Source organism: Sapajus apella, unplaced genomic scaffold (assembly GCF_009761245.1).
Source record: "Sapajus apella isolate SASKATOON/1434 unplaced genomic scaffold, GSC_monkey_1.0 scaffold62, whole genome shotgun sequence".
Taxonomy (NCBI): Eukaryota; Metazoa; Chordata; class Mammalia; order Primates; family Cebidae; genus Sapajus; species Sapajus apella.
The window spans coordinates 15,466,001-15,493,594 of record NW_022437002.1 but is presented as its reverse complement, the minus strand read 5'-3'; the positions used below and the strand labels follow the sequence as shown (position 1 = coordinate 15,493,594).

Below are 27,594 nucleotides of genomic sequence, written 5' to 3'. Positions count from 1 at the left end.
TTGTTCCTGACGCAGAGCTCAGCAGATGGTGGTGCTTTCAACATCGTAAATAAAATTTGCATACTAGGGGATTAACATCGAGGTGGTAATAAAGGAATTACGGCCTCTAGATGTTACTCTGTATTGCCAATTTTGGATTGCAAACACACTGAAGCTGGGATTGATTACAATGTTAAACTTAGTGAGATCTTGATTGGACTATAACCAAGAAACACCTTCCAGGACAAGGCAAAGGTCCAAGTGCAAAACCAGCTGCAAATGGGCAAGAAATCAGGTGATCAGTGTCAGGTGGTGGCCGTCTGCTCTTGGAGGCAGAGCTGAAGAGACAGAACCTGCAATTTGGGATCACTACGGGATCAGGCTGGATCTCTGATGTCTGAGTTGGCCTCGTTTGAGATGGAGTTGAGCATTGACAGAACGAACAGTGGGACCTGGGTGTTCCTAATGTTGCACTTTCAGCTTCTCTGTCAAAGTCAGCACAGACGATAGATCAATATGACGTTTACTTATGAACTGTTGGGACATAAATTTACATTTTTAAAGGAAATTTAGCACATCAGTAACTTAAATATGTTCCTATATTTGACCATGTAATTCTACCCGTAAGTACCTGCCCAATCAGTTGAGTTATTGAAGATGAAAGTAAAATCATTCAAATTATCTCAAGAAACATTAAAAGGGTATACAGACACCGAAACCCAGGAAAGTCTAAGCATCCCAGCCTTAAGTGCACACACCTGGGAGCAGCTCTGGGTTTGGGCACCCCTGGGACGACAGGAGTTTCTCAGTGTGCTACCTCTATTCACAGGACTTTTTCCCCCTCCTTTCCGCTCTAGCTTTTTTGTACCATAGGACTCTGCCTTATTTCGTTTCTACAGCCCAGTCATCTTCCGGCAACACCACCTCTTGACTCTCAGCATTTCCCTGTTTGAACTCTTGATTGGTTAGATTATCTCGCCAAATGATGCAAGTAAGAGGTCTTTGGCCAGTCTATGGATTGGCTGCCCTGGGATCAGATGACCTCCCTGGTCCAATCAGCTGAGGCTAAGGCTAAGAGGGGACAGTTCACCCATAGCTGCCTAATGGGGCGGCTTCCCTTGCAAAAGACAAACGGTGTGAACGGACGAACATTGCGATGGACATTTCTAGAAAAGGACTTAAAAAAGAGTCCGAGATAGGGACTAAGACGTGCATGAAAGTGCTCTTGTAGGGCGCGCGCGTTATCCATCCACGGAGTACAATAATGACTTGGTGCTTAGGTGTGCGACAATGAGCAGCGAGGGCGCTGACTTTGAAGGCTATTGGAAAACACGAAGAAATGTTAACAAAATAATATTCCATGAAAAAGGCCTATAAAACCGCATACATTGAATGATCAGAATTTTCAAAGAAAAAATGGCGTATTTTAAAATTTGGACGGGAAAGCTAACAGGCTAGTGGTGTGAAAACTTGTGGTATAAAAGTGCTTCTTTATTTGGTCATACAGCTTTCAAATGCTGCTTCATGAACAGATAGCATTTTTATAATCAGGGGAGAGACTCAGTATTAAAGTGCACGTCCCATCGTTGCAACCGTGCCCTCGGGCAGCCGGCTCTCTCGCCCCGCGCCCGGCTCTCAGGCTCGGAGCCCGGCCTCCCCACCTCTTCCTGGTGCCGGCCCCGCCCCTCCGCCTCTCCCAGCGCTTCTTCTCTAGTTAACGAAAGGCGTTTTCCGCGAAGACCCGGGTTTTTACAGCACTTCGCGTCTTCTAACCCCGAACACTGCGCTTTTATTCGCAGGGCCAGCAAGGAGAGCCCCGCCCCGCCCGCCACCTCCGGGGCCCACGGACTCTGCCCGGTCCGGCCTCCCCCATGATGGCGCCGCTGCGCTTCTCTGCCAATCTGTCCTGGCTATTCCCCGAGCTCCCTGGCCTCCTCGCGCGGCTGCGGGCCGCCGGCAGCTCGGGCTTCGAGGCCGCGGAGGTGGCCTGGCCTTACTCGGAGCCGCCCGAGGCTCTGGCGCGGGCGGCCCGGGAAGCCGGGCTGCGGCTGGTGCTGATTAACACGCCCCCGGGTGCGCTGCAGGCCGGGAGGGCTGGAGGGGCTGGGGCGTGGGTGCCTGAGCTGGGGGCTGAGGCCCGTTCTCTCTGCAGGAGATCAAGAGAAGGGGGAAATGGGGCTGGGGGCCGTCCCCGGGAGACAGGCGGCCTTCCGAGAGGGGCTGGAGCAGGCCGTGCGGTACGCCAAGGCCCTGGGCTGTCCCAGGTACCCCCCCATCCCCCACCCCTCTGTGACCCATGACCGTGCCACAGGTTAAGGGCGTCAAGGACGCCAGGTATGAGAGGTTCAGAAGTCTGAGTCCACTGGCCTATCTCTGCCCCTGCAGTCCTGGCCCTTTGTAAACTGCCTTTTATATTTTATCTGTCCTGTGCCAGTCTGTTTGCCACTCTTTCATGCTCACCCCATGCCGGGATCCCATGCTGGGAGCTCAGTCTGCCTAGGGAGATAGGAAAGTAAATATATGCAGTGATCCATTTGGGGACAGGCCTATTCAAGGAAGCTGTGGGAGCAGGGTAGGCACCTAACCCTGTCTGGATCAGAGAAAGCTGCTTACAGGTAGTGATGCTTGAACTGTCTTGAAGGAGTGGGCATTGCTTGATGAGCAGGAGGTAGAGTATTCCTGGCAAGGGTGCTGTGGCAAGAGGAAGCCTGGTGTGTTCATCAGCATTCCTGAGGCTGGACGGGTAGCCTGTTGGGGTGGGGAGGCCTGGAATGTCGGGTTGGAGCTGAATGTGGCTAAGATCCGGGTGACAGGAGGATATGGACGGCTCAAAGTGGGGCTGATCAAATGCCAAATCCTGCAGAGGCCAAACAGGCTCAGAAGGAACTGGCAGTGGGATCACTACTGGTGAATGGTAGGGGAGAAAACAGATGGGAAGAGGCTAAGAAGCAGATGTGAGGAGAGGAAGTTGAAACAGCAGCATGGAATACCTGAGAAGGGCAAGGGTCAGGCTAATTTTTAAAGGTGAGACTTTTGCAGGTTATATGTTGAGAAGGAGGGAAGGAGAGGTGGAAATTACTGGAGGTGGGGGGTGAGAGGGGAGTGGACGCTGAGGTGTCTGGGAGAGGGCTTGCCCCTCGGCCGTCACTGAAGTGTCTCTGAAGGTGCTCGGATGCCTGGGCATCGTGGCCCAGGTGCCATGGACTGGAGACCTGGGGAGACAGGCGAGGCCAGCACAGTCAGGGAATCCTGGGAGACGTGTACAGAGAGCCAAGGGAGGCAAGGCCTCCAGTCTATCTTCTCCACAGGATCCACCTGATGGCTGGCCGAGTACCCCAGGGGGCTGACCCAGCAGCAATCAAGGCTGAGATGGAGACCGTTTTCCTAGAGAATCTGAGGCATGCAGCTGGGGTTTTGGCTCAGGTGAGAAAAGTGGAAACACAGACACATGTACTCACATTTGTTAAGTGGAGGGGGTGCACAGTGGGAACAGCATGGGAGGCACAAGGCTGGGTGCCCGCCTAGGTCAGGACAGGTGACGGCCTTGACCAGGGACTGATGGGGGCAAACTTGGGAAGGAGCTCTATTCACAGCACCCGACATGCTGCTAGGAGGACCTCGTGGGACTGCTGGAGCCCATCAACACCCGAATCACTGACCCCCAGTACTTCCTGGACACGCCCCAGCAGGGTAGGACCCCAGGTCTGTGGATCCTTCTGTCCCTTTGGATACCTGTGGTTTCCTTAAGGCTCATGGCCCACTCCCTGGCTTCTCTTCCAGCGGCAGCCATCTTACAGAAGGTGGGAAGACCCAACCTCCAATTACAAATGGTAAGTGGAAGAAAGGGGGTACTTTGCAGAGAGCCCATGTTCTCTCAATCTTGGAAGAAGGGCGGAACCTATGGGGTCTTGGACTGTAGAATCCTCTTTCCCAGGACATATTCCACTGGCAGATCATGGATGGGAACCTGACAGGAAACATCCGGGAGTTCTTGCCTATTGTTGGTGAGAGGAGCTTTCTTTGCTCTTTCACCCTTTCAATCCCCACGTCTGTCCTTCAGGCCCTGGCAGGAGCCCAGACTCCATATCTGTCCTCATCTGTCCCCAGGGCACGTGCAGGTGGCACAGGTCCCAGGCCGAGGGGAGCCCAGCAGCCCCGGAGAGCTGAACTTCCCCTATCTGTTTCAACTGCTGGAAGATGAAGGCTACAAAGGTTTTGTGGGCTGCGAGTATCGGCCTCAAGGTGAGGCATGGCCCTGGGGAAGGGAGCTCTGGAAAAACTTGGACAGGAGCTGTTTTCTCCATATGGGCTGAGATGCCAAGGTCTCTCTCTCCCTTCAGGAGATACAGTAGAGGGCCTGAGCTGGCTACGGTCATACTGGGACAGGCGAGGCCACCCAGAGGCTGGCCAGTGAGGGCCTGCACACCACCCACGTGCCTCCAGACAGCAAGTGAAATCCTGTCTCCTTCTCTGCATTAAAGATGACCTGCTGAACACTGTCATATATCTCTGTTATGGGGTGGGGGGACACACAGTGTCTAACACTTCAGTTTCTCTGTTGCTTCCCTCCCACTGAGAAGCCAATGCCAGGGTTGCTGTGGAGATGGGAGAGCTTCTGAGCCCACCTCCTCATTAAAGGATGAGAAACCCAGGGTCCAAGAGCAAAGAGACTTGACAGTGGTCCCAGGTGCTTCAAAGGAAGAGCTGGGATTAGAACCCAGGTGTTATCTCGATGGGAATGTCCAGCAGTGATGTCCAAGTGGGAAATGAAGACCTGAGGGCTCAAGGGGCACAGGTGGCGGACAGTGGTCAAAGGCTGGCGGCAGGATTCAGGCAATGGCGCTCTAGGGGGTGAGTGCTTGCAATCCCGTGTGAACTCCCGGGACTCTAGCAGGTGGGCAGAAAGCAGTGCCCCAGAAGGGCCCAAAAGGTATAACGAGATGGAGTCCTGGATTGGTCAGTGGCTATGGGTGTTTGGGGAGGGCAGTTCCTGCTGCCAGGCTGGGGCAGCAGACCCCCAAGACATAGTCCCAAAGCCTTTGGTGTCACTCAGTGTCTGGCCTGTCCTGGGGCCCAGAAGGGCTGGTCGGTCCTGCCTCTGGTGGGCAACATTGTAGACCCATGATTTGAGGAATAGTGACATTCAGTGGTCCAGTCCACTCCCTCAGAGGAGGCGGGTCCAGAGGGTGAAACAGGCTGTGTTGATGACAGACTCCAGGTGGTGATAGGTGGAGACCAGCTGGGCAGGGGGGCTCTCGCTGTCCTGGGGCTGTACTGGAAAGGGCTCCCGGAAAACCACTGTCAGAGACTGTGGGGAACACCGTGGGGGTGCGCTGGTGAGAGGAGGGCATGGGTGGGGACAGGAAGCAGGGCTCAGAAAGGGTGGGCACCCCAACCTCAACAGGCTCTGAGATGGAGCATTTGGGGTATGGCCTCCCACTAGGCTGAAACAAAGCCCCCCACTTGTTCTCACCGTCTTTCCTAAGTGGGAGTCCAGAAACACTAGCACAAAGCAGTCAGTGAACTTCTGATTCAGCACAACCTGCAGCAAAAGATGAGGAGGGGACTGAGGTCTGTCTCCCCCTGAGGTGGCAAAGACCCTACCACAGAGGATCCTGAGGTGAAGGGAGGATGCAGAGAGGCCTACTTCCATCTCTACCCCTCACCCCGCCTGCGTCCCAAGGTCACATAGGACTGTATCTCCAAATTAAGCCTCAATCCTCATCCTTGCTGGCTTGCTGGTCAGCCTGTCTGAGCTGCGTCAGAATGAGGGGTAATACTGTAGTTGATCCTGGAGGCCCCAAACAGAGCCTGGCACACTGAAGCCAATCAACGGAGACCACTGTACCCCTGGCACAACCTCCTTGCCTCCTGTCCTGGGTCTCCTCTCTGACCACCCCTGGATTGTCCTGTCCCCTTATGTCTGTCAGCTCCCGAATGCTGCACTTGGTGACCCATACCAGGATGATTTGCTCTCCCAAGGCTTCAGTTACTGCTTATTCAGAGCTGCTGCCTAGGACTCTCCTGAGCTGCAATCCTGATGCCCACAGGCCTTGCAGACAGCGAAGGGCCTTAAAGACTTCAGACTCAGCTTGCTCCAAGCTGGACTCATTACCCTTCCCTGAAACTAACTCCTGCTCCAGCCTTCCCACTGCCCACAGGTGCACCCCCCCTTTATTCACAACCTAGTGCAGCCTCATCCTAACTGACATAGGCTTCTCTGGGAGACCCTTCCTGCACCCTGAAATGAATCCTCTGCACAAGCACTGTGCTAGGACCGCTCACCTGGCTCCAACTCCTACTTTTTCACTTGAAGTCTTCTCTCGAATGCCTCCTTTCTTGAACCTCAGCTCTGGCCGGGTCCATCTCTGCAGGCTCCTTAATGCCCCATGCTAGGGCCCACCACCATAGCTCTCTTCTCTCTACCTGTCCTTTACAGCAGTGCTTTCACACTTCAATGTGCACACAAATCACCTGGGAGACTGCTAGCCTGCAGATCCCGAGTCAGCAGTCTGGAGTGTGGCTGGAGAGCCTGCATTTCAGCAAGCTCCCAGGTGCTGTGGCTGCTGGTCTGTGGACCACACTTTGAGTAACAAGGCTTCAAAGCCCAAGGGGTCCTTTCTGGGGCTCCAGTCTCTGACACCAACCACTGATGAAGTTCTGAGAGCTCCTTGGGTTGTCAGTTCCAGAGCCTGGCCCTTGGGATCTCAAGCCAAGGTTTGTGTTCTTGGTGAGTCCCTGAGGGCAGAGCTGCTGAGAATCACATGCTGTGGTTCGATGCCCGGTACTCGAAGGGTTTTACTTTTCTGTGTAGTCCTGTTCTGTCTAGGCCTCCCTCCAAAGCACAGCTTGTTTGCTCAGGCTGAGGGGTGCATCTGTCTGGTGAGGGTTTCTGCTCTGTTTCCCTTTTCAGAGGAAGGTCAAGGGGACTTACCAGGTACTGAGTTCCCAAGTCTGGGCTTTGGAAATGGCGACAGCTCTGGGGGAAGCGGCTTAAAAGAACTTTGATCAGGCTCTGGTACCAGGAGACCGTCATGGATAGGAAACAGTCCTGGGGGAGGGGCCACAGGCCTGAGTCTGCTGTTCCACTCACCTCAGATTCTTGTGCCCCCCCGGGTGCCAGTGGAATTCCTGGCATCTATCCCAGCTCTTTCTGGAGTCCACAGTCCCTTACCAGCTGGGGGTCGATGTCCCCAATGGATTTAGCGTGGACTGCTTCTAGGAGCTCCTCCAGCTCTGCCAGGGCCAGGCGCCCCCCTAGCCGGAGTCGATCAGGGCCTGGTGGCTCCAGCAAGAAGAGGCGCTTCCAGAGGGTGTCCCGACGGCAGTGCCCTCCAGCCAGCCGTACCAGCTGAGCCAGCCGTGCCCGTGCCATGCCCACCTCTGCAGCCAGTGGTGGGAACAAAGGAGCTGGTCCAGGGGCTAGAACAAGCCCTGAGGCCTCCCCAGGACTGCCAGCTGAACTCCCAGGAGCCTCTGGCTCAGGGGGCAGTCTGGGTGGCTTCCGGAAGCGGCGCATGTCAATAGTGAGCCTGGGGAAGAGCTCTCGCTGGCTGGTGAGCACCACGAAGAACTGTAGCCTGGGGTAGGGAGCAGGGCAGGAGAGTGGTGGTCACAGCAAGAGACACATAGGGCAGGGTGGGAGGCACGCTGGGAAATGGGCATGTTCGAGATAGGGGAACTGCTGACCGCAGAATGTGCCGCTCGGCCTCTCCTTGCTCCTCAAAGGGTGCAGCACAGTGACAGACAAGCAGAGACACATCAAAGTCATCCTGGTGGCGAAGTCCCTCGGAGTCCAGGTAGGAGCCAGAGCTGTGCAGGACAGGTTGGGGAGATGTCAACTGGGGTTCTCACCCCTTCTGCCCAAAAAATCGGGTCTCTCTACTGCAAGTGTGTCCCAGCCGCAGGTCCTGCAGCATGCGTGCTGGATGCCCCTCCCAGCCTTACCTGTGCCAGGCCGACACCAGGGCATACTCATTGTGTTCTGGGCCCCCTGGCCGGGCCATTCGCAGTGGCTTCATGTGGTAAGAGCTGGCATGGTCAGCCACGTAGTTGTACAGCTGGTGGGCAGCAATGAGTGGTGTGGGGAGCTCCAGTGTCCCTGAGGGGTAAGTAATAGACAGTGGACACTAAGCCTAGAACAGACATACTGATATGGTGGGGCACAGGGATGGGAGTCTCTAAGGCTCTGACTGGCAGGCAGAATGAGTCTGCTTTCCTTGGGAGCTCCTGCATTCCTGTGGAACACTAAGACGGGACAAATGTGACTCAGAACAGAAAGCAGGGACAGGTAACATGGGGTCCCAACTCTGGTGAGAGACAGACACAGGATAGAAACATGGGAACATGGTATGTGTGGCATGAGGTGATTAACAACATGGGCCCATGTGTCCAGGGAGGTAGTCCCACCAGCCCTGACCTGGAGCCACCTGTGGCCTGTTCTTTTTTGGGTTCACTGGCTTGCCCTTGGGCACTCACCTTGGTAAATGTGATTGCGGCCAAAGTGGGGTCCATCAGGGTGGTGGGCCAGGAAGTGTCGCAGGAAGGTGGTGAGATGGTAGCCGTGCCGCAGCACTAGGTGGGCACCCAGCACATGCTGGTGCACAAGGCGCAGGTGGAAGTCATAGCTGAACGAGTGCACATGCATCAGGTCCCGCACCTTGTCACACTCCTCTGTGAACAGCATGGATAGCTGGGGAGGCAGCAGCAGGAGACAGAGTTAGGGTGTGGCTGCACTGGCTGCCCAATACACATTTTCCTTCTTCCCTAGGAAGAAACGAAAGATTTCCCCTGCTGCTATGGCCCAGTGGAACGCCCTCTGCCAGAATGGTTTCTGTGGGAAGGCCTCCCCATTCTAGCCTCCATTTTTCAAACCATATTGTAACTGTTTCCATGAAACTAGGGTCATTTTGAGAGACTGGGCCATTTTGCTGTATCCCAGATTCCACTAGGGTCTGCCACAGACTCTAGGTGACCACAGGCCAGACCAGGCACTGTGCTGCCTCAGGGCTATAGCTAAACATGCTTTGGATGACCGACAGCGTGCAGTCACGGCACCAGAATGAGCACTGACCTAGCCAGGCCACAGCACTGGATCAGTCACTGGGCCAGCCTGCCCACTACATTACTCTACTGCCCAGCAAATAAGACATGGAGCCATGCTGCCCACAGGACACTGGGGTACAATGACTCTGCCCACACCTCAGCCACATACCTGTGAGTTGACAGCCTGCCCCATTGGGATTCGGGAACATTCCAGGGCAAACTGTTTGACACAGAAGTAACAGCCCTGAAGGGAGAGTGAAGATGAGATCAGGAGGGTGAGAGGCTGGTGCATCTGACTCTCTCCACTCAGTGCTCCTCCTGCTTACCTGGAACACCAGTTCCATGAGGATGATGCCCCCGGGGAGTGCCCGCTGCAGGTGATAAGTGGTTACTGGAGAGCTCGTGCTCTGAAAAAGGAAAAAGGGGGCAAGGGTTAGGGGCTCACCAGCCTCGAGTCAGTAGGGTGGAAGTTTTTTCTTAGGTCCCTGACTTTAATGGGGTCAGTCTGGGATCAGTGACTGCAGTACATCACTCAGGGTCAATGACCTCAGGCCCTGGGGAAGTAATTCCGCATCAGTAACTTTACCATTATATGACAAGTTACCTTGGGGCTCCCATCAGTCTTGGTTTTAGGGCAGGAGAAGGAGCCTCGACCCTCTGTTCCAAGGATAGCCATGGCCCGCGGCCGGCTGGTGCTGTAGAAAAGGAGGGATAAGAGGATGAGGCAGGCTAGTGGTGTGCAGTCATAGTAATCAGACTCAGAATCCGTTTTACATGGAATCATTTTGTAGGGGAGGAAACAGGCTAACAAAGTGCCACTGTGAGTGGGAAGGCTGGGCCTGGAGTCCAGGTCTAGACTGCAGGACCAGGCTCTCTCCATAGCAGCTGCTGCTTCAAGGGAGGCAAAAACAGTGCTCAGTGGGGAGGTGGAGACTAAGCATCTCTCTGCAACTGAGAGGGTATGTGCTGGGCAGGAGAGAGAATGGGGAGGGTGATGCATGTCTACAATTTGATTAGGAAAATTCAAGGAGATGCTTGATGTCTGGTTAGGTACTTTCCTCCGAGAGGGAAAAGCTGCTGTCTTTTGATTGGGGGATAGCAGTTCTAGGCTTTTAGAGGCCGGTTATTCTTCACAGCTTAGTACAGAGCCTAGGGGAGAAGGGAAGCAGGGGAGCGACTGGGAAGAAAGGACAGAACAGAAGGGGTTGGGGGGACCCATTCACACCAAGGGGCCATAAACTGCCAGAATTCTTGCTGGGGGTCAGAGCCTCCGGTGGGAAAAATGTCCCATTTAAACCTCAAGGAAACTGGGACAAGACTTAGTGATTGTTGATTGTTAAAGATTGGTGGGAAGGAAAGGCCTGCCTTTAAATTTTGCTGTAGAAACTTTTTTTTTTTTTCAACCCAGTGTCTTGTTTTAAAAAGGAATTCAGATTTGTGGAGAAGAACATAACTGATGGCCAGTGTGCAAACTAACGTCCTTTAGAGAAGCTCCTATAGCTGGGAATAATGGGCTGTCAAGGCAGCAAATGGGGCAGCTCCTCCCCAGGATAGGGGGGACCAGCCTGGCCTCTGAGATGGGCTCACAGGAGGGGCAGGCACGCCTTTTCTTCCTGATGCCTGGAAGAGAGGGAAGCCTGGGGAGTGGAGAGCTGGTCACAGAAACACCAGGGAGTTGGAACTGGCTTTCTGGACTACTGGCTTGAAAAGATTCTAACTGAAAATAGAGGGGAGGGAGAACATGCCTTGATAAACTCACAAATCTGGAGACATGAAAGTAGCTGTAAGGTGAACACCTCATTTTTTGCATACAGCCACTGGGATAAGATGGGGAACAGAGAATCTGGAGATGAACACAGAGCAGGGGCCACAAACACGGGAATTTGAGATTTGACAGTGGATGGAAAGGTGGCTTCAGAGTTGTCCCTGAGCTCAGGGAAGATGGAGGTGGTGACAGAGGGGCTGCCTACTTCCCAAGACTCAGACCTGTCAGTACTGGCCAGTGGGTGAACATGACCAAGAAAAAGGCCAAGGACAGTGATGCAAGTAGGCCTAGCACAGAGGTCCTTGCTGAGAAAAGGACTTCCCTGGGCCAAGAACCACATCAAATCTCAGGAGAGGTCAGTGGGATGATCAGCACAGGAATCATTAAGGCCCAGATCCTGAGGCTTAGGAGCATGTACAGGATTTACGTGTGCAGGCCAGGCTTAATGGCTCACACCTATAATCCTAGCACTTTGGGAGGCTGAGGCAGGAGGATTGCCTGAGTTGAGGAGTTCAAGACCAGCCTAAACACAATAAATTAGCCAGGCAGGGTGGTGCACACCTGCAATCCCAGCTGCTTGGGAGGCTGAGGCACAAGAATTGCTCGAACCCAGGAGGTGGAGGTTGCAGTGAGCTGAGATTGTGCCACTGCACTCCAGCCTAGGTGACAGAGTGAGACTCTGTCTCCAAAAAAAAAATTCACATGTGCAGATGTATGCAAGCATGTAAGTGTACAAGATGTGTGTGGCATGAGCTTTGTGAGAATGGACATAGTTCTGTGTATGAGTGTCATGAGTTCCACAAAGCATACAAGGTTGGCAGGACACACGTGGGCTGTGTGAAAGTGTCTAAGACCCTCACACATGTGTGAGCCCAGTGGGATGAACATGCATAGGCCCAGCCTGAGTTGTTAACACAGGACCCTGTAAAGAGAGGAAGGGCCCATGGGGCCTCACTTGCAGTGCAGGAGGAGAAGACAGAAGGGAAAGCAGGGATGGGCTCACCTGCGGGTGGGTGAGGGGGGCCGCAGTGGTACCAGCACAAAACCTATGCTCTGCAGATACTGCACGTATTGCTGCAGGAAAGCCAAGCTCAGCTCCTTCAGCCAAGGCTCCTCACGGGCTCCCGGGGGCGACACATCCGAGGATTCACAGCTTGCAGGAACCTCTCGGCTCCCAGACCCTGACTCAGGGCGATGGCGCCGCTGTGGGAGTAAAGGTCAAGGAAGACTCTCCCCACTGTCAACCATCCTGCTGGGGATGGAGGAGAGGGGGTCACTGTGGGGCAAGCAAAGTTCTCCTAGAAGTCTGGGAGTCAGCCTCACCTGCCCCTCAGGGGGTCCAGAGGTCTCTGGGGGCCCATGTAGCCAGGCAGCTGGGTCAAACAGGAGGGCTGTTGCACAGTAATGCACCAGCCGGGATGACTGCTTCAGGGTCTCCAGCTCCCCAGCCTGGGGAAACAGGGTATTGGGCATGGAGCAGTGACGAGGCAGGGTCACAGGTCCTCGTGGAAGATGCAAGCTGGGGTTACTCACACTGATGGGCATGCTGGCTGGGGTAGAACGCTGCTGCCAGGTTACAAACAGGTTTTCCATCTTCATCTGGCGCTCCAACTCTGAGGGTTGAAGGCATTAGATGTAGCCGCAGGCACTGTCACCTGCTTCCTCCCAGATTCCACAGATTTCCTGTCCCCACTGCCTGGCCCAGTACCCTCACCTCTGCGCTCTGCCATCTTGATCTCTAGGAACTGTTGTCCATGGTAGGTGACAGGATCAGGAGGTCTGGGCACAGGACCAAGTGTGGAGCTGGGGCGGGCAGCTGTGATATCCCTTAGGGCCTCGTCGAAGGGGAATGTGTCCAGGGGAAGGGGACCCCCACTACGAGAGGACCCACTCAGCCGGCCCTGCTCACGGCTCAGTGGGGGACTGGCACTCCGGATGAGGGTCTCCACTTCCATGGTTGGCAGCAGGAATGGGTTTGGCTCCTGAGAGATGGAGCATTGCAATGGGTTCAGAGCCTTTGCCCTCGGACCCTCTCTCCCATCTCCTGGCTTTCTCTCTCAGACTCTCCCTCCCCACTACCTCTGCCCTCAGTCTGTCCCATCTCTCTGGCTTCTGATCTGGTATTTCCTTGAACTGACCCCTCAGTAGCCAGAACTACAGGAAGAGCCAGAGCAGCAGGCACCTTTTCATCTCGCACGGGGAAGTCCAACTGGCCATAATGGTGGAAGAGTCCAAGCTTCTGGCTGAGTAGGCAGAAGATGAGATGGGCTCGTGCATTCTGCCACTGTACCAGGCGAACCAGCGCTCGGCCCAATGCTGCCCCCAGGTCTGGAGCCCAGTTGTAGGTTAGCAGCTGTAGCTGGAGGTCCAGGGTTAGGATCAGTGAGATTCTGGAACCCCTCTTCCCACCAAGTCCCTGGCCCCACATCTACCTTCTTGTCCATGACCTCCAGTAGCAAGAGCCTCTGCCGGGGAGCATTTCGCCCTGAGCTCCCATCACCTCCTGGCTCGAAGCGCTGTATGGCTTTGGCAGCTACAGGGTGGGGGAGGGGCACAATGGGGGCCTGAGAACAGATTCCCCTTGATCCCACCCTCCCCTCTGCAAGGTTGAAGACCCCACCAGTTACTCTTAGCCTACCCCATGGCCATGCCCTCACCCTGCTGTGTTGGTCTCCTCCACTGTAAGAAGTTCCTTCCAAGAAGCAGCAGGCGCCGCTCAGCTGCAGGGCGGGGAGAGGGGCCCAGCTGCCCAGGAAAACAAGGGCTGAAGATCTCAGGCTCTGAACCCCTATTGAAAGGGAGGGAAGACAGAAAGACCATTCATAGCACCACTCTCTGGCCTAGGCTTCACCTTCCTGGGCCTCGTTTCCACCTCTCCTAGCTCAGCTTCCTCAGGTTTGGCTTCTTATAGGCTCAGCTTTTAGGAAGTCTGGGGAAGTTCTCTTCAATTCTATAGGATCTACACTCACAAATGCTGCTCAAAGATGCGGACACTGGTGTCTACAGCCATTGAGGTGACCAGTGCGGTGAACTCAGACAGGATGGATGGAAGGAGGAACCGGGACACCATGTGGGTAGAGCTTCTGGACACCGAGGCACAACCTGGGAGGCAGAGCAGTTACTGTGGGGCTGCAGGATGGAGACCAGGCTGCAGTTGAGGGATGGGAGGGGAGGCTGGGGTCTCACCAATCTGAACCATAAACTCCATCCAGCGCTGAGCGATGCAAGCAAACACAGGATGAAGGGTCCCCACCTCACCCTCTTCTAGCTGTGTTGTCCGACGTCTGAAGACAGTGGGAGTAAGAGCCTCATGTCCATACATGACACATGTATGTTTACACAGACCAAGGCCCGTCCGTGACTTCACGCCCATCCCCTCCTGGGTCACAATGCCACCACACATACCTTTGTCTCTGGGCTCCGGAATCTGAGCCCGGAGCCCGCTCAGCTCCACCGGGAGTCCGAACACTTTCAGTTTTGTGACGCCTCCGGCCCCGAGTGTCTTCTGGCCGATCCAGGACAATGTCATCAGTTGTTTTGGGGGAACCCAAATCCCCACATTCTGTTTTACTCTGGGGGCAATGCAGTGAATGAGGAAGGGCTACTGGGAAGAGGAATGGTGTGCGATGGAGGCACTATGGAACAATAGTGAGCTTGAAAGATTCACAGGGCTGGGTTCAGACCCTGGCTTCTACAGGGGCTGGCTAAGGAGCTTTGGGCAGGTTACTTAACTTTCCTGAGCCTCACCTTCCTCACTATAAAAGCTCTACTTATCTTGCAAGCTGTTGTGAGAATCCAACAAGAAAAATGGAAGTGAAGGCACATAGTAAGTTAAGGCTCCCTCTACATCAGTGAGAACTTGCCACATTCTGCAAATTCTAGTCCAAAAGACAGAGCAGTTTTTGTTTTGTTTTGTTTTTAAAGAGATAAGAGTGTTTATATGTTGCCCAGGCTGGAGTGCAGCGGCCATTAACAGGCATGATCACAACACACTGCAGCTGTGAACTCTTGGCCTGAAGCAATCTTCCTGCTTCATCCTCCTGAGGAGCTGCGACTAAAGGTACACGCCATGGTGTCTGGCAGGACAGAACAGTTTTATATAAAAGGAGATTGTGGCAAGGCCTATAGGGGACTGGGAGGCAGGAGGGAGTGTAGGAGGAGCTAGGAGGCAGGCAGGAAGGTAGATGCCCACTTCACCACTTCCTCCCATTACCAGCATATCCCAGAAGCTACGCCGGCCAGCTTTGCTGGGTGGAGTCACAGGCTCCCCAGGGACAGGGGCAGGAGGAAAGGTGCTAGCTCGGCCTGCAGAGCTCTTAGTTTCCAAAGATCCACTCCTGAGACTTCCTGTGGACACCAGACATTACAGATACCTATCACTAACCACCAATCCCCATTCCAGAAAACCAAACCTCAGGACTGTGTGACAGTGACTTGCCACCTACTCTGTCATTGAATGACAGTATATACAACTGACAGCGTGTAGCCATGTGTGTGAGGTGAGCTCCTGATGCAAGAGCCCGCTCTAAGTGGGTGAGCAGCTGCATCCATTCACTGCTGCCAGTGTAGCACCTGGATGACGCAGACAAGCTCATGGACAACTGTAAGGAAGTGGTTGTGATGTCTTTGTTCTCTGTCATGCTTCCCCTAAACCCCACCTTTGCACCCTCACCTGCCACACTGTCCTGCCTCGATCTGTGACATTCTCTGGACCCCAGGGACCTCCTGACTTGCATACCTGGGGGTGTGTCCTCTGTACATAGTGAAGCTGGCAGCAGCTGAAGCTCGAAGATGGCATCAGCCAGGGCCTGGCGAGCTGCTCCTCGGAGCTTCTCCTCCAGCTGCACGATACTAATGTTCCCCTTTTCCCACACATCCAGTCGAAGCCTTGGGGCCCCATTCTGAGCTGGAAGGAAGAACAGGGGACACTTAAGGGTGTCCCTAGAGCCCACTCTAATTACCAACCTTACCTCCCACAGCAATAACTGAAGACCTCATCCTCTGACCAAGCTGTCCCACCTGAAGAACTGTCCAGAACGACCGGGCAGCGGATGACCTGGGTCAGTTGCTCAAATTCCTCCTCTCGCAGTAGGTCTGGGGGCCCCAGAGAGGAGGGGGGCCACAATGCCAGTGACAAGGGGGCCCCTCCTTCATCCACAAAGGCTAGAGTGATGCAGGCAACCCCTGGGTAGAAATCCATAGGAAGGCTCAGCTCTGGGACTTGCAGACCACCCCTCCCAAGACCCTCCACTCAGCTGCAAGCCTAGGAAAGGCCCTCTTAGCAAGAGGATGACAAAAGGCTTTCCTTCACCTGGTGTGCCACAGGCTCGTGCCCTGCCCCGTACCTTTGCCTCCCGTGCCCTGTCCACCAGGCTTGTTATACAAGTAGATGTCCAAGTCAGGGAGGCCACCCTGTGGTGGGAGTGGATGCTGGGGAGAGAACAGCCACAGAGAACTAAGACCAAACAAATGGACAAAACCCTCAGGGCTGGGTGCCCACAGTGGGGAAGGCGGCACAGGGAGACATAGGAGCACGAGAGGACACAGGTGGATAATAAAGGTCCCTGGGGTGCATGGGTGTACACAGGTCCATGGGCAAAGCTGACTTATAGTGGTATCTGTAGGAGAGTCAGCAAGGGTGTGCGTGGGGCAGGAGTGCACATGAGTGTGGAGAGAGATGAATGCAATCTCACTTGGAAGTGGTTCTGGCTGTTGCTATCTGTGTACTTGGGAGAGTGCAGGAAGATGAGCAAGTTCTGCCGCAGGTACCAGGCCAGAGCTGGAAGCCAGGGCCTGCAGGAGGTGGGTAGGGCCAGATGTAGCACCTCTGAGGGGAGACTTCCAGGGGGCTGGATGAACTGCAGAGAGGAAAGAATTGGGCAGAGCTGAATGCAGAAGTTCCAGCCTAGACTGTCCTGGCACCTGTGGCTAAGTCTGGGAAGGATGCTGGTGCCTGGGAGGGAGCTGACCTCCACATCAGCTGGTGTCAGCTTGCAGTTCCGAACAAGCATGACTGTGATGACGTCCAGCGTGGCCTCATCCAGGCGCCGACGCAGAACACGCACAAGCTCATCCGTGATCTCGGGACCTTGACACAATCATGGTGGGAAGGTGGGGACACTGGTAGAGGATCCAGCTATCCCCAAAGCAGCCTTAACACCCCAAACTCAGACAATCCCCTGTATACTAGAGGCAGTGTTAGGAGTGCCGGCTCTGGAGGTGGGCAGCACTAGGTTCCAATTCTGCCAAGCTACTCACTATGTAACTGTGGACATGAGTTTTACTCTTGAAACCTCAGTGCCTTCATCCATAAAATGGGAATTATAATAGTATCGCCCTCATAGGTTTGTTGCAAGAATTATACTAGAAGTTATGTAACAGTCTCAGCCCAAGACCAGCACTGGCTAACTGAGCCATAAATACTAGCTGGAAAATCCAGTTGCCTACTGGACACCTTGGGCAAAAGACATCCCAAATAACCATCCTCTTCACCCTGAACCCAGTCTGCCATCAGGCTGGTGGCATCACCAGTTCTCCAGCCACCCCTGCTCCCCTTCCTCAAGCTGCACCTCAATCAACTGCAGTCCCATCCCCTGAACATAGCAGAAGCTAGTCCCTTCCAACGCAACTCTCACTTGAGGAAAGCCCCAGCACAGCAGGAACTAGATGAGGGGCACAGGGAGGAGTATGTAGGACATTCTAAAAGTCCCAGAGGGCTCTGGAGCCTCTACCTCATATTTATGGCTCACTTAACATGTACCAGGTCTTGGGCTGAGACTGTTATTTAACTTCTAGCGTAATGCTTGCAAGGTTCTAAGAGAAGATCCAGAGGGTTCTGGAGCCTCACGTGGCCACTCCCCTATCCTCTCCTCAGACCTTACCTGCCTGCCCGACACCATGGACCAGCAGTTGGATATGTCTGTCCACTTGGCCCACAGGACGAGCAGCATCTGAACTGCGGCTGGAGGCCATGTCTAAGGGAGAACGAGGACCCTACAGGGAAAACTGGGGTCAGGGCCCCGGCTCCAGAAAGCAAAGTGCAAGGGGCACACGGGAGCATCAGGGAGTGGGAGTGATACATGCCGAGGCTTCCTCAGAGTAGATGGGCTCTTGGCTTCGGGACAGAGCGAGGGAAGGGGGCAGAACATCCCCTTTCCATGGCCGGTCACTACAGGATGTCTCCAGGAGCCTGGGAAAGAGCAGGCCAGTATCTTTGGACATGTCTCCTCCCATGCCATCCTTAACTCATGCCCTATCCACCTTTCAGGAGCCCACATACCGAAGATAGTACACAGCCTTCGTTGCTCGCTCCTGATAAACAAACATGTTCTTCCGGTTCACCACAGAGAAGGCATTGAGCACAGAGCGAAGGGCCTGGATGGCTGGGCGAGTAACATGGGCTTAGGAAACTGCCTTTTCCAGATCCTTCCAATGCCCACCTGCCCTCTCATGCCATCACATACATACCCCGAGAGACCCCCATGCTGGGCCCCATTTTGAGGCGTGAATGGACTCGGATCACAGTTCCCCACACAACGTCACAGGAGAAATGACCAGGGACAAACTGCATTGTGGCTGCCAGGTACCCTCGGGGCGTGCAGCTCTCATCAGCAGCATAATCTGGGGGAAAGGGAGCAGAAATTAGAAATGGGACACACCGCCCTCTGCCCTCCACAGACTTCTCACCCAGGAACTGGCCTACTTGTCCTCACTCCCCCAGACTCATCCCTGACTACTGCAGAGAAATGATGATCATTTTGGGTAACATAACAGGGCCAGGCAGACACATGCCCTTAGGAACACAGGTCATACATAGCACAAGGCCTCCAGAACATTCTCAAGGAAACTTAGGAGCTAAGGAGTGGTATCAAGGCAGCCAAGCATGAGGAAATCCTCAAGATCATGCCAAGAGATTCTGACCCTGTCATAATATATGTCAATGGCACTGTAAGCCTGTGTCCTCCAGAGAGTTGCAACAGTAGCCTCATTAAAATGAAACGGGTATGGCTGCTTATGCACACCAGCTGCAGGGTAGGATAATCTTGGGCTTTGGAGGACAGAAACGCCAACAAACCCAAAGGGTGGTGTGGCAGTACACAGGAGCCCATGGCCACAGTACAATGACTCCTTTGACCCTTTTCAGGTTTCCAGGGAACCTTCCAGTAGATTGAAGTGGCAGTCTGATTTCTCAGAGAAGCTGCTTTCAAGTGTGAACAGCACACAGGCTACCCAGGAGCTGGGGTTTCTGTGTAGAGGCTCTGGAATGGAATGCTGGTTGCTAAGGGTTTGAGGGAAAAATTCTGGAGAGACTAAAATGAGAAAGGGCTGGGTTCTGACTAGTCTTATATCTCAGGCTGCTAGAAGTCATTCTGAAGTAAAAGTGTTTGCCTGTCCCAGCTCATCTTCAATTTGTAGAAGATACCTTTGAAACCATGGGAGTCCACTAATTATGGGGACTCTGCTTCAGTATGGAGGAGATCCCAGGATGTACTGAGATTCACTCTCCTGGAGATGTCAGAAATGTTTGTCTACAGACTTGCTGAGAATGTTAAAAATAAGGAGTGGTCTCATTTTACTTTTAAACCAGAGGGAGAACTGCAAAGGAATGTTATGGTTCCACTTTTCCTCTATGCATTGGGGTGAGAGGTCATCAGGAGTAAGAAAAGGGAGAAGCGTTGAGACTTCAGTTACCATCTTGAGTGGATTACCATGTTTCCTTACCATGACCAGAAATCCCAAAGCAGTCCTGTGGCTGCCTGTCTGGAGGAACAGCCAATCAGAAGGCCAATTCTACTGGCCCCCAGGCTTCTCTTCTCTGGATTTCTCTTACTTGGAACTGGCCTGCTTGTCCTAACTCCCCCAGATTCCTCCCTGTCTATTCCCCTACCAGGGAAAGATGGTCATTTTGGGTAACAAGACAGGGCCAGGCAAAGGCAGGCCCTTAGGAAGACAGATCATGGCCTAGTGCCCCTTCAATGATCTCTCCTCTCCTGTATTCTTCAACCTCTCCCTCTCCACTGGCTTTTTCCCTGTGGAATATAAACATGCTCAAGGCTCTACTTTATTTTAAAGCTCCTTCCTTGTCCCCATCTTCCTTTAGTTACTGCTGCATCTATTTTCTCTGTCTCTTCACTGCCAAGCTACTTGAAAAAGTACTTATTCTCTGTCCCATCTTATCACCCTCTTTCACTTTTAATTTCATCTGGTTTCTATTCCCGTAACTCTACTGAAAGTACTTCCATGAAAATCACTGAACTTGCAGCAGCAGCCAAATCCAGTGATCCCTTCCTGCCCTATCCTCCTTGCTCCCTCTCTAGTACTTGGCACTGATGACCAAGTAATGAGGACTCTGCCCTCAGCTTTCACCAAAGTATTTGGTAGAACAAAGAGCAGTAGCACCGCCTTGTGAGGGAGACTCCTGGGTGGGATCTCACCATCACTGGGCAGCGGTGCCCGCTGACGGGAGTGGAAGAGAGTCTCACTGCGCCACAAATCTTCTTCACTCTCGGCCACCAGAAGAGAGTTACACACGTGGCTGTCATGAAGGTCTTGAAGAAGCAGTCGCTGGGAGAAGGAGCATGAGGTCAGGGAACCGAAATATCTTCTCCTAAGTGGGTGGTGGTGGTCAGGGGTGATCAAATGCCAGAGAGAATAACCACTATCACTGGGGATTAGAGCTCAACAAGAACATCAGTCATCACTGAGAGGTCAGAGCTCAGGGCTCTGTGAGTGATTCTCAGTCAAGAACACTTGCCCCTTCGGTGCCAGAATCTGTTCACCATCTTTTGGATCTCAGCTTAAAAATCACTTCCTCCAAGAAGCTTTCCCTGATACTTCAGATGATCAGATCCCTGTTACATGCTTTCATGGCAGTTTCTACTGCTCCTTTTAGGATTCTTCACAATTGTAACTGAAATACGTTGTGTAATTCAGTTGTTCGATTGTCCCCCATTCTACATAAGCTCCGCAGAGTTAGAGTGTTCCTCTGTCTGGGTCACTAGTATATCACTAATGCTAGCACAGTGCAATGAGAAGGAATATCTCATGGTTACTGGGATGGTATGAGAGAGTAACCCATTGTTACTGGGGAGGGGGGGCTGTGGAGCACTCCCAAGTTTGTAGGGAACTAGGGGAGAAACAGCATCCTACTAACTGGTGGAGTCAAAAGACTTCCCATAATTATTGTTGATTCTGAAATGGACCAATAGCTTCTGAAAGCAAGTTCTTAGAATTTCGTTCCTCATCTGCTCTGTGTCTCAGGGCCTAGCGAGTCCTGCCCCTTACCTGGTTGACCTCCCTGCAGATCTCCCCAACTCGCCTCACCAGGAGCTGCTGCAGGTGGCGACACTCAGTGCCAGGCCCCCCATCTTCCCGAATCAGGCTCCTGGGAAGGAAAGATAGATCTGAGCAGAACTGCAATGGGGAGGAGTTATGTGTAATGACATGATATGTATATGATATGATATAACTGCAGTTTTACATATCACAAAGAGGAGGGAAAGTCATGGAGCTGGGGCCAAGGGAAGCCATGAAAAGGGAGCAGACTTGGACAGTGGTAAACCTGGTGGGAAATGGAAAAGGCGGAATTCTCAAGATAGTTCTGGATGCTGAGGCTCCACCAGCTCCCACAGGGCCACCACACTGAGGCTCGTTTATGATGTGCACCTCTTCTTTCTTCCCAAGTCTTCATCAGAATAGTGGTCATCCTTTTCAATCCCACCTTACCCTGCAAATCCCACCCGCCCCTGAGATAAGAGCAGTAGTGAACCGACAGCTACACATGAATCCCGGCTCTGTCACTTACTAGGGTGCTGGACAAGTATTTAACTTACCTGTGCTTCAGTTTCTTCACCCATATGATAAGGATAATAATACGCCTTAGGGTTGTTATGTAGATAAATGAGCAATTCACGTAAGTGCTACAACAGTGCCTACCACATAGTATGCACTTGTTAAATATTAGCTATTATGCCTTGTTTTTTTTTTTTTTTTGAGACAGTGTCTCACTTTGTCACCCAGGCTGGAGTGCAGTGGCACGATGTCGCTCACTGCAACCTCTACCTCCCAGGTTCAAGATATTTTTCTGCCTCAGCCTCCCAATTAGCTGGAGGCGCCTGCTATCATACCCAACTAATTTTTGTATTTTTAATGGAGTCGGGGGTTTCACTATGTTGGCCAGGCTGGTCTTGAACTCCTGACCTCAAGTGATATGCCTGCCTCGGCCTCCCAAAGTGCTGGGATTACAGGCGTGAGCCACTGCGTCCAGCCTTTTTAGACCTTATTTCTACACATAAACTTCTGAAGCTGCTCTGAACCTTAGATGTTGTTAATGCTTAGCTAGAAGCCAAAATCCTCATCAGCTTTTTGACTCCATTAAGACAGTTGAATGTGATGTGCTTAGCTATAAGATGTGGGAAGTGATCAGGGGCCACCAACCTAAGAATCAAGATGGATCCCTACCCAAGCTCTCAGTCCCAAGTCTTACGTCTAACAACACTGGAGAGAGGTACTGTGGGAACAGAGAGAAGAGGTTAGCAAGAATGTGAGAGTGCAGGCCCTGGCTTCTACTTACCGCGCATGTGCATATACTTCCACACGGTCCTGCAGGACCCGGACAATGAGCCAGAAGTCAGGCAGGCAGGGCCCAGGGACGCCTGAGAGAGAAGGCTGTGGAGGTGCTGGCCCAGATGGAGTCCACGATGTGAAGGGGGCCTTCTCACCAAGGGTGTCATTGGGACCCTCACTGTCTGAGCCACTGCTGCCACCATCATAACCTGTGTCAGATGTGCTGAAGGTCAATCCCATCCGAAGCTGGGCCTGACTCATGTGATCCTCCAGGTGCATCGGGCTTGATGAAGTTCATGTTAGTTCCTTCTGATGCCCCCTGCCCAGACCTTTTCCTGTGCAGCCTTAAGCCTACCTCCCAATAGCTTAGAGTCCTTCACCCCTTCCCCCAAGCTTACCTAGGTGGTCTGAGTCCACACTCCCCTGACTGGACATGAGACTTAGTCCCCGGCTGGGCCCAGGCTGACTCCCTGGATAGAGAAGGAAAATGCCTGGAGCCTCTCTCAATTCTGTCTAGGGCCTCCCTCCAAAAATGGAAGCAGGGCCAGGCATCTACTCCTGGCCCTCAGACTTTGCTGCCCAAGTCTTCTCTTACCTCCCTGTGGCGGGCTGGGCAGGCTGATGAGGGGGGCACTCTCAGAATCCTCTGGGGACCCAGGTGCTTGGGCGCTGGCTGTCAGGGTCTGAAGAACAGGCAGTCAGGACTGAGGTACAGGCCCCACATACCTACCTCCCCCCTCTCTTCCCAGGTAGACTCACCTCCCCTTCGATGCCTTCAGCCCTGTCCTCATGACCGTGCCAAGCCCAGGCCACTGAAGAAGGCTCCTCATGGGACCCACCTGGCTGTTGGCCAGCTGCCACAAAGAAGAAGCCACTGTCAGGGTCTTCAAGAAGAACATGGCCAGGGAGATGGAGGCAGCGGAACTCCTAGGGAGTAGGAGCCAAGATCACAGTTCAGGCAGGGGCAGCCCTCCTTACACATGGTGTGCTACGCTTCCTCATAAGACGCTCCTAACTACCTGGTGAAGCAGATGCTGGCATCCCCACTGCTGAGGTAAGAAAAGGTTCAGTGACTTGCCTAAGGTTCAACAGGAGCAGTGACCAGGTTGGGAGCTGGGTTTCTTTCCACTGAGTTGGGCTGCTAAGCACAGGGGTGAGGGCAGACGATGTGGTAAGCAGGGAGACAGGAGGGATAACTCTATGAGCTCAAACTAACAGGATGCCTTCCAGTCCTGTGCCTGGAGCCCAGGGAAGGACGGGCCCCACGGTGACCCTGCAGTGTTCCAAGGGCAACTCACCTCCTTGAATTGTGTGAGGGAACGCTCTGGCCCAAATACAAAACTCAGTGGCAGAGTTTGGCGAAGGCAGGTGGAGCGTCCAGGAGAGCTATGGATATGGGCAGCTGCGCGGTGCAGGGCAGGGCTCTGGGGGATGCCCCCTCTTCGAAGTGCCCCCACCATTTCATCTTCCAACAACCAGCGGATCTACAGTCAGACAGAAAGTGACAAAGGGCATCTCCCTTGCTTCCTTGGGCATCCCCTCACTCCCGGACTAGAAGATACTTTGCCTCACAGACTGAGAGAGGCCTTGCTTCTATCCTAGAACAAAGTGGGGTAGCTTATCTCACTCATATGATGGGAAGGGAATCAGTTACAGTGTTGGGAGCAGGGGGCTCACCTCATTCATGGTGGTCTCAATAGCCAGTCTGTGGGGTGTGGCCAAATTGGATAGTCCTGGGTGCCTAATTGAAATATAGGTTTAGATACTGGTTTCCAGAAAACGAAATTCAAAGGAAGTAATAAACTCTGAGAGGGAGATAAGGAAGTACCTCTCCTCTTCTGGGAGCGGCAGTGGGGGCCCTAGGCCATCATCTGATCTTAAAGATGATGGCTGCCCTGGGGATCGTGGGAATGAAGCACTGCTTTCAGATGTTGACCTGAACAGGGTGGGAAAAAAAGTCAAAGATCAGGAGCTACTATCCTACCAGGGCCTCCTCCCACTCCTTTCTTGGACTCCTCAAGGCCTCCTTAATCCCCAAGTGCTCTAGATTCCCTTAGTGGTCCCCCTACCCTAACAAGGTCCCAATCCCCCCACCAAACTTGCTGCCACACCGGTGGTGCTGAGGGTCCGACGCCGTGGGAAGCTCCACTTCCAGGGGCAAGGTCAGCACGAAGACATCCAGAGTCACGCTTAGGTCCCTCAAGGGAACTTGGCCTCCAACTGGGGGGCCCTCCAGACTGGAAAGCACCTGGCCTGGGAGAGGGGGAAAGTGAGGGGTTGCTGAGGGCTCTAAGACAAGCACAGATTCCAAGTTCTAAGTGTTAGACATAACCCCTAGGCTCTCCTCCACTCCAACACAGGCAGGCTGTTCCAGGACCTTGGCTTCCTGTTGGGCTGCTTCAAACTCACCCAGGCAGGTAGGCAGGCTGCATACAGGTACTGAGCTGTGCTGCCCACGCAGACGCACGGAGCATGTGAGGTGCAGGAAGAGTGGTGGCAGGTCATGCAGGAGGCTCTCAGGCCCAGTGGGTGAGTCGCCCCCCAAGATACTGAAGGAGTCTTCATCAGGATTCACAGTGTCTGCGTCCGAAAGCGAGGCAGAGTCAAGCCCAGCAGGCCCCAGGTCTGATTCACGGCTCTCCCGGTATTCCACCTCTAGCTCTGGGTCGCTCTCAGTGACCACACAGCAGGCAGATGTGTCTCCTAGTAGTGCAAGTCACGTGGTCGGGTGTCAGTGGAAGCCCCTGAATCTCGGCGTGCACAGCCTTCCCCACCTTGATCCACTTGCCCACACACCTTCTTCTCCCATGAGCTCAGCCTCTGAAAACTCCAGGTCACTGATTTTTCTGTCTGCTGTGTCCCGAGGGCCCTCATCCTAGGCAAAAAAAAAAAGACAGCTTGATCTAAGGCAAGACAAGAGCCACATCCGGGCCTCAGGAAACCAAGATTTAAGAGCCTGGGAGGGCTTCTGGGGCTATGGGTTGAGGGAATGAGAGAGGTTAGGAAGAAAGCCACTCACTTCTCGCCTGCTGGATGGAGGGCAATAGAAGAAGTAGTGGGGATTGGAAGGCACTGTGCGGAAGTGGAGACGACTGATCTCTAGGAACTTCTCCTGTTGTGGGGTTTAGAAGGAGGTAGTAATGTCAGCCACCCCTCAGCAGGACACTACTGCCTACCCTAGAGCAGGACACATGCACACCCCCGACCCAGGAGAGAATCCTGTTCCTCTGCACGGGCAGGACTCTACACCTTTCTACCCTCACCCAAGCTTCCCACCTGGATGATGCTATGAAGGGCACCATGGGCCTCTCCTCTGAGCTGGCAGACATCTGTCAGAGAGATCTCTGGGCCAGGGTCTGGATTGCCAGGGACACAGGTGCTCTGAAACTCAGGCTCGCTTAGGTCCTCAGTCTCTATGCTGAATGGTTGGGGTAAAGGTATTAAGAATCACCAAGTTCTGAAGTAGCCTGCCTCCCAACTGGGGAGCAGCATAAGAAGCCTTTTTGTCTTTAGGAAGAGTGCTTGGCATAATGGCACGGGTGGTGAAAGAGGCAAGGAGAACCAACCCACACATTTTGGCTCTAACCTCCACATTTCTTTTTTTTTTTTTTTTTTCTTCAAGACAGGGTCTTACACTGTTGCTGAGTCAGGAGTGTAGTGGTGCCATCACTACTTGCCTTCTGAGTAGCTGGGACAACAGGTATGTGCCACCACACCCAGCTAACTTTTTAAATCTTTTGTAGAAACAAGGTCTCCCTGGTTGCTCAGACTGGTCTTGAACTCCTGAACTCAAGTGATCCTCCCACCTCAGCCTCCCAAAGTGCTGGGATTATAGGAGTGAACCACTGCACTCTGCCTTAACTTTCATATTTCTTAATGAACAGGGATTTCTATGAAACAGAGGGGGGGTAACTCCCAGTTTTCTGACTTGGATCACTAGGCTGAATGTGATAATCTTTTACAATGAATGGAGAAGAAAGGTGGAGAATCAAGGGTTAGTAGGAAGAAAATGCATTCATTTGGGGGGCATGAAAAGTGGGAATCTAGAGCTCCAAATAGAGAACTGGGTTGGAGTTCCGATCTAGAAGTCATGAGCATATCCACCCTTCTGGTTCTTCTGTTTCCTCAATGCTAACACACTGCAGATGCTAGACCCATAGCTGTCTGCCTGCTTGCCTTTCTCCTTCTCTCCTCCCCTTCCTCCCTTCAACAGGGACCTGTTGAGCCCCTAAAGTGAGCTGGGGACTTAGCAGTGAGCAAAATACGGTTTTGGCCCACATGAAATTCACAGATTGGTTGGGGAGGGCCCAACCCCTCAATAGGGCCCTATTGTGTGAATGTCCTTAGAACAAGTCTTTCATGGTTAGCACCTGGGGAGTCCCTATCCCTGACTTAGCTCATCACTCTACAACAAAAACCAGGGGAGACAGGGAGAGCCTGAGAGGGAGACTGCTGCCTATGCCAAATGGGAGAAGGAAGGCTGCATGGGAGTCAGGAAGCCAGTGACAAAGCACTACTGCTTCTCAGGTGCTTAGGTACTACCTTGCACAGTCATTCCCCTGGACTGGAAGGTCCTTGTTTATAGGGACTTGGTCTGTGTACCCCCTTATCTAACATTCAAGTACAATCCTCACCTGGATTCAGAAGCTAGGATAGCTCGTTCCCGAGGCTCACCACCCTCCTCCATGCTGCTGCTGAAGGGCCCAGGGCTGAGAGGCCCAGGGCTTGGGGGTGCATGAGGCAAACCCCAAGTATGGCCACACAGTGCAAGCAGAAATGGGGTGATGTCTACTTCTTGTAGTATCTCCTCACAGGCATCTACTGCTGTCAGCAAATCCTGAGAGGTCACGCTCTGTGCTTGCTGCAAGCTTCGGAACAGCCCTGATGGAAGCGGAAGGAGCCATGAGGCTCAAGCTCTGGAATGGCCTTTCCAGTCCCCACCTGAAATCCCTGTATCTCCCCCAGACCCCCACTCCTCCCTCCCACAGCCCTCCTGCTCACCACGGACATAGCACCGCTGTGCATGCTCCTGCAGCAGGGCACAATGGTTAGCTGCCTCCTTGTACCGGGGCTCCATCCAGGCTGAGGATGGAGAGGGGTGGTCAAGGAACTGAGTCCTAGGAAGGGGAGGGAAAATGGAGCTTGACCAACTCCCCTAAGTGATACCTCAGACTCATTAGCCATCCACACTCCAATGGATCATCTATAGACACATGCCAAGTGGATTCATGACCTAGCAA

At 53.4% G+C, this 27,594-nt stretch overlaps 2 protein-coding genes across 8 annotated transcripts in view; one reads left to right on the top strand and one right to left on the bottom strand.

The window, feature by feature from the left end:
* The first annotated feature begins 1,675 nt into the window (after positions 1-1,675).
* Positions 1,676-4,473, top strand: HYI (hydroxypyruvate isomerase (putative)). Of its 4 annotated transcripts, none has more exons than XM_032247233.1 (8): positions 1,676-2,052; positions 2,132-2,216; positions 3,288-3,402; positions 3,591-3,669; positions 3,760-3,809; positions 3,899-3,983; positions 4,087-4,221; positions 4,320-4,473. In XM_032247233.1, the coding sequence occupies exons 1-8, from the start codon at positions 1,851-1,853 to the stop codon at positions 4,391-4,393; spliced, it is 825 nt and encodes a 274-aa protein (XP_032103124.1). In that variant the 5' UTR covers positions 1,676-1,850; the 3' UTR covers positions 4,394-4,473. The 4 variants fall into 4 exon arrangements, with proteins under 4 accessions (XP_032103124.1, XP_032103122.1, XP_032103125.1 ...); XM_032247231.1 differs by having other exon boundaries at positions 1,677-2,052; positions 2,132-2,243; XM_032247234.1 differs by having other exon boundaries at positions 1,680-2,052; positions 3,914-3,983.
* Positions 4,470-27,594, bottom strand: part of SZT2 (SZT2 subunit of KICSTOR complex) — a 56,171-nt gene continuing 33,046 nt past the window's right edge. For 2 of the 4 annotated variants that reach the window (XM_032247222.1, XM_032247223.1), the window contains 46 exons: positions 27,356-27,471; positions 26,989-27,235; positions 25,631-25,772; positions 25,374-25,466; positions 25,151-25,229; positions 24,764-25,057; positions 24,466-24,607; positions 24,183-24,290; positions 24,032-24,095; positions 23,653-23,838; positions 23,114-23,281; positions 22,950-23,037; positions 22,753-22,824; positions 22,362-22,563; positions 21,074-21,173; positions 20,224-20,353; positions 18,257-18,409; positions 18,069-18,171; positions 17,873-17,978; positions 17,671-17,782; positions 16,759-16,877; positions 16,483-16,647; positions 16,135-16,219; positions 15,809-15,973; positions 15,528-15,695; positions 15,003-15,136; positions 14,195-14,361; positions 13,976-14,073; positions 13,759-13,891; positions 13,447-13,577; positions 13,222-13,322; positions 12,972-13,148; positions 12,504-12,771; positions 12,323-12,402; positions 12,113-12,238; positions 11,793-11,992; positions 9,629-9,719; positions 9,351-9,431; positions 9,194-9,268; positions 8,458-8,671; positions 7,927-8,080; positions 7,669-7,791; positions 7,154-7,559; positions 6,914-7,030; positions 5,453-5,521; positions 4,474-5,287 (listed from right to left, as the gene is read on the bottom strand). In XM_032247222.1, coding sequence (XP_032103113.1) covers positions 5,144-5,287; positions 5,453-5,521; positions 6,914-7,030; positions 7,154-7,559; positions 7,669-7,791; positions 7,927-8,080; positions 8,458-8,671; positions 9,194-9,268; positions 9,351-9,431; positions 9,629-9,719; positions 11,793-11,992; positions 12,113-12,238; positions 12,323-12,402; positions 12,504-12,771; positions 12,972-13,148; positions 13,222-13,322; positions 13,447-13,577; positions 13,759-13,891; positions 13,976-14,073; positions 14,195-14,361; positions 15,003-15,136; positions 15,528-15,695; positions 15,809-15,973; positions 16,135-16,219; positions 16,483-16,647; positions 16,759-16,877; positions 17,671-17,782; positions 17,873-17,978; positions 18,069-18,171; positions 18,257-18,409; positions 20,224-20,353; positions 21,074-21,173; positions 22,362-22,563; positions 22,753-22,824; positions 22,950-23,037; positions 23,114-23,281; positions 23,653-23,838; positions 24,032-24,095; positions 24,183-24,290; positions 24,466-24,607; positions 24,764-25,057; positions 25,151-25,229; positions 25,374-25,466; positions 25,631-25,772; positions 26,989-27,235; positions 27,356-27,471 — 6,496 coding nt within the window. In that variant the 3' untranslated portion in view covers positions 4,474-5,143. Of the gene's footprint in view, positions 5,288-5,452; positions 5,522-6,913; positions 7,031-7,153; positions 7,560-7,668; positions 7,792-7,926; positions 8,081-8,457; positions 8,672-9,193; positions 9,269-9,350; positions 9,432-9,628; positions 9,720-11,792; positions 11,993-12,112; positions 12,239-12,322; positions 12,403-12,503; positions 12,772-12,971; positions 13,149-13,221; positions 13,323-13,446; positions 13,578-13,758; positions 13,892-13,975; positions 14,074-14,194; positions 14,362-15,002; positions 15,137-15,527; positions 15,696-15,808; positions 15,974-16,134; positions 16,220-16,482; positions 16,648-16,758; positions 16,878-17,670; positions 17,783-17,872; positions 17,979-18,068; positions 18,172-18,256; positions 18,410-20,223; positions 20,354-21,073; positions 21,174-22,361; positions 22,564-22,752; positions 22,825-22,949; positions 23,038-23,113; positions 23,282-23,652; positions 23,839-24,031; positions 24,096-24,182; positions 24,291-24,465; positions 24,608-24,763; positions 25,058-25,150; positions 25,230-25,373; positions 25,467-25,630; positions 25,773-26,988; positions 27,236-27,355; positions 27,472-27,594 lie in introns of all 4 variants that reach the window. The other 2 variants (XM_032247220.1, XM_032247221.1) reach the window with 2 other exon arrangements.

Excerpts from the sequence above, each read along its gene's own strand:
- HYI (XM_032247231.1), top strand. The coding sequence starts at position 1,851 with ATGATGGCGCCGCTGCGCTTCTCTGCCAATCTGTCCTGGCTATTCCCC. Across the intron at positions 3,670-3,759 it reads CCTGGACACGCCCCAGCAGG|CGGCAGCCATCTTACAGAAG; the intron begins GTAGGACCCCAG and ends CTTCTCTTCCAG. Across the intron at positions 3,984-4,086 it reads GGAGTTCTTGCCTATTGTTG|GGCACGTGCAGGTGGCACAG; the intron begins GTGAGAGGAGCT and ends ATCTGTCCCCAG.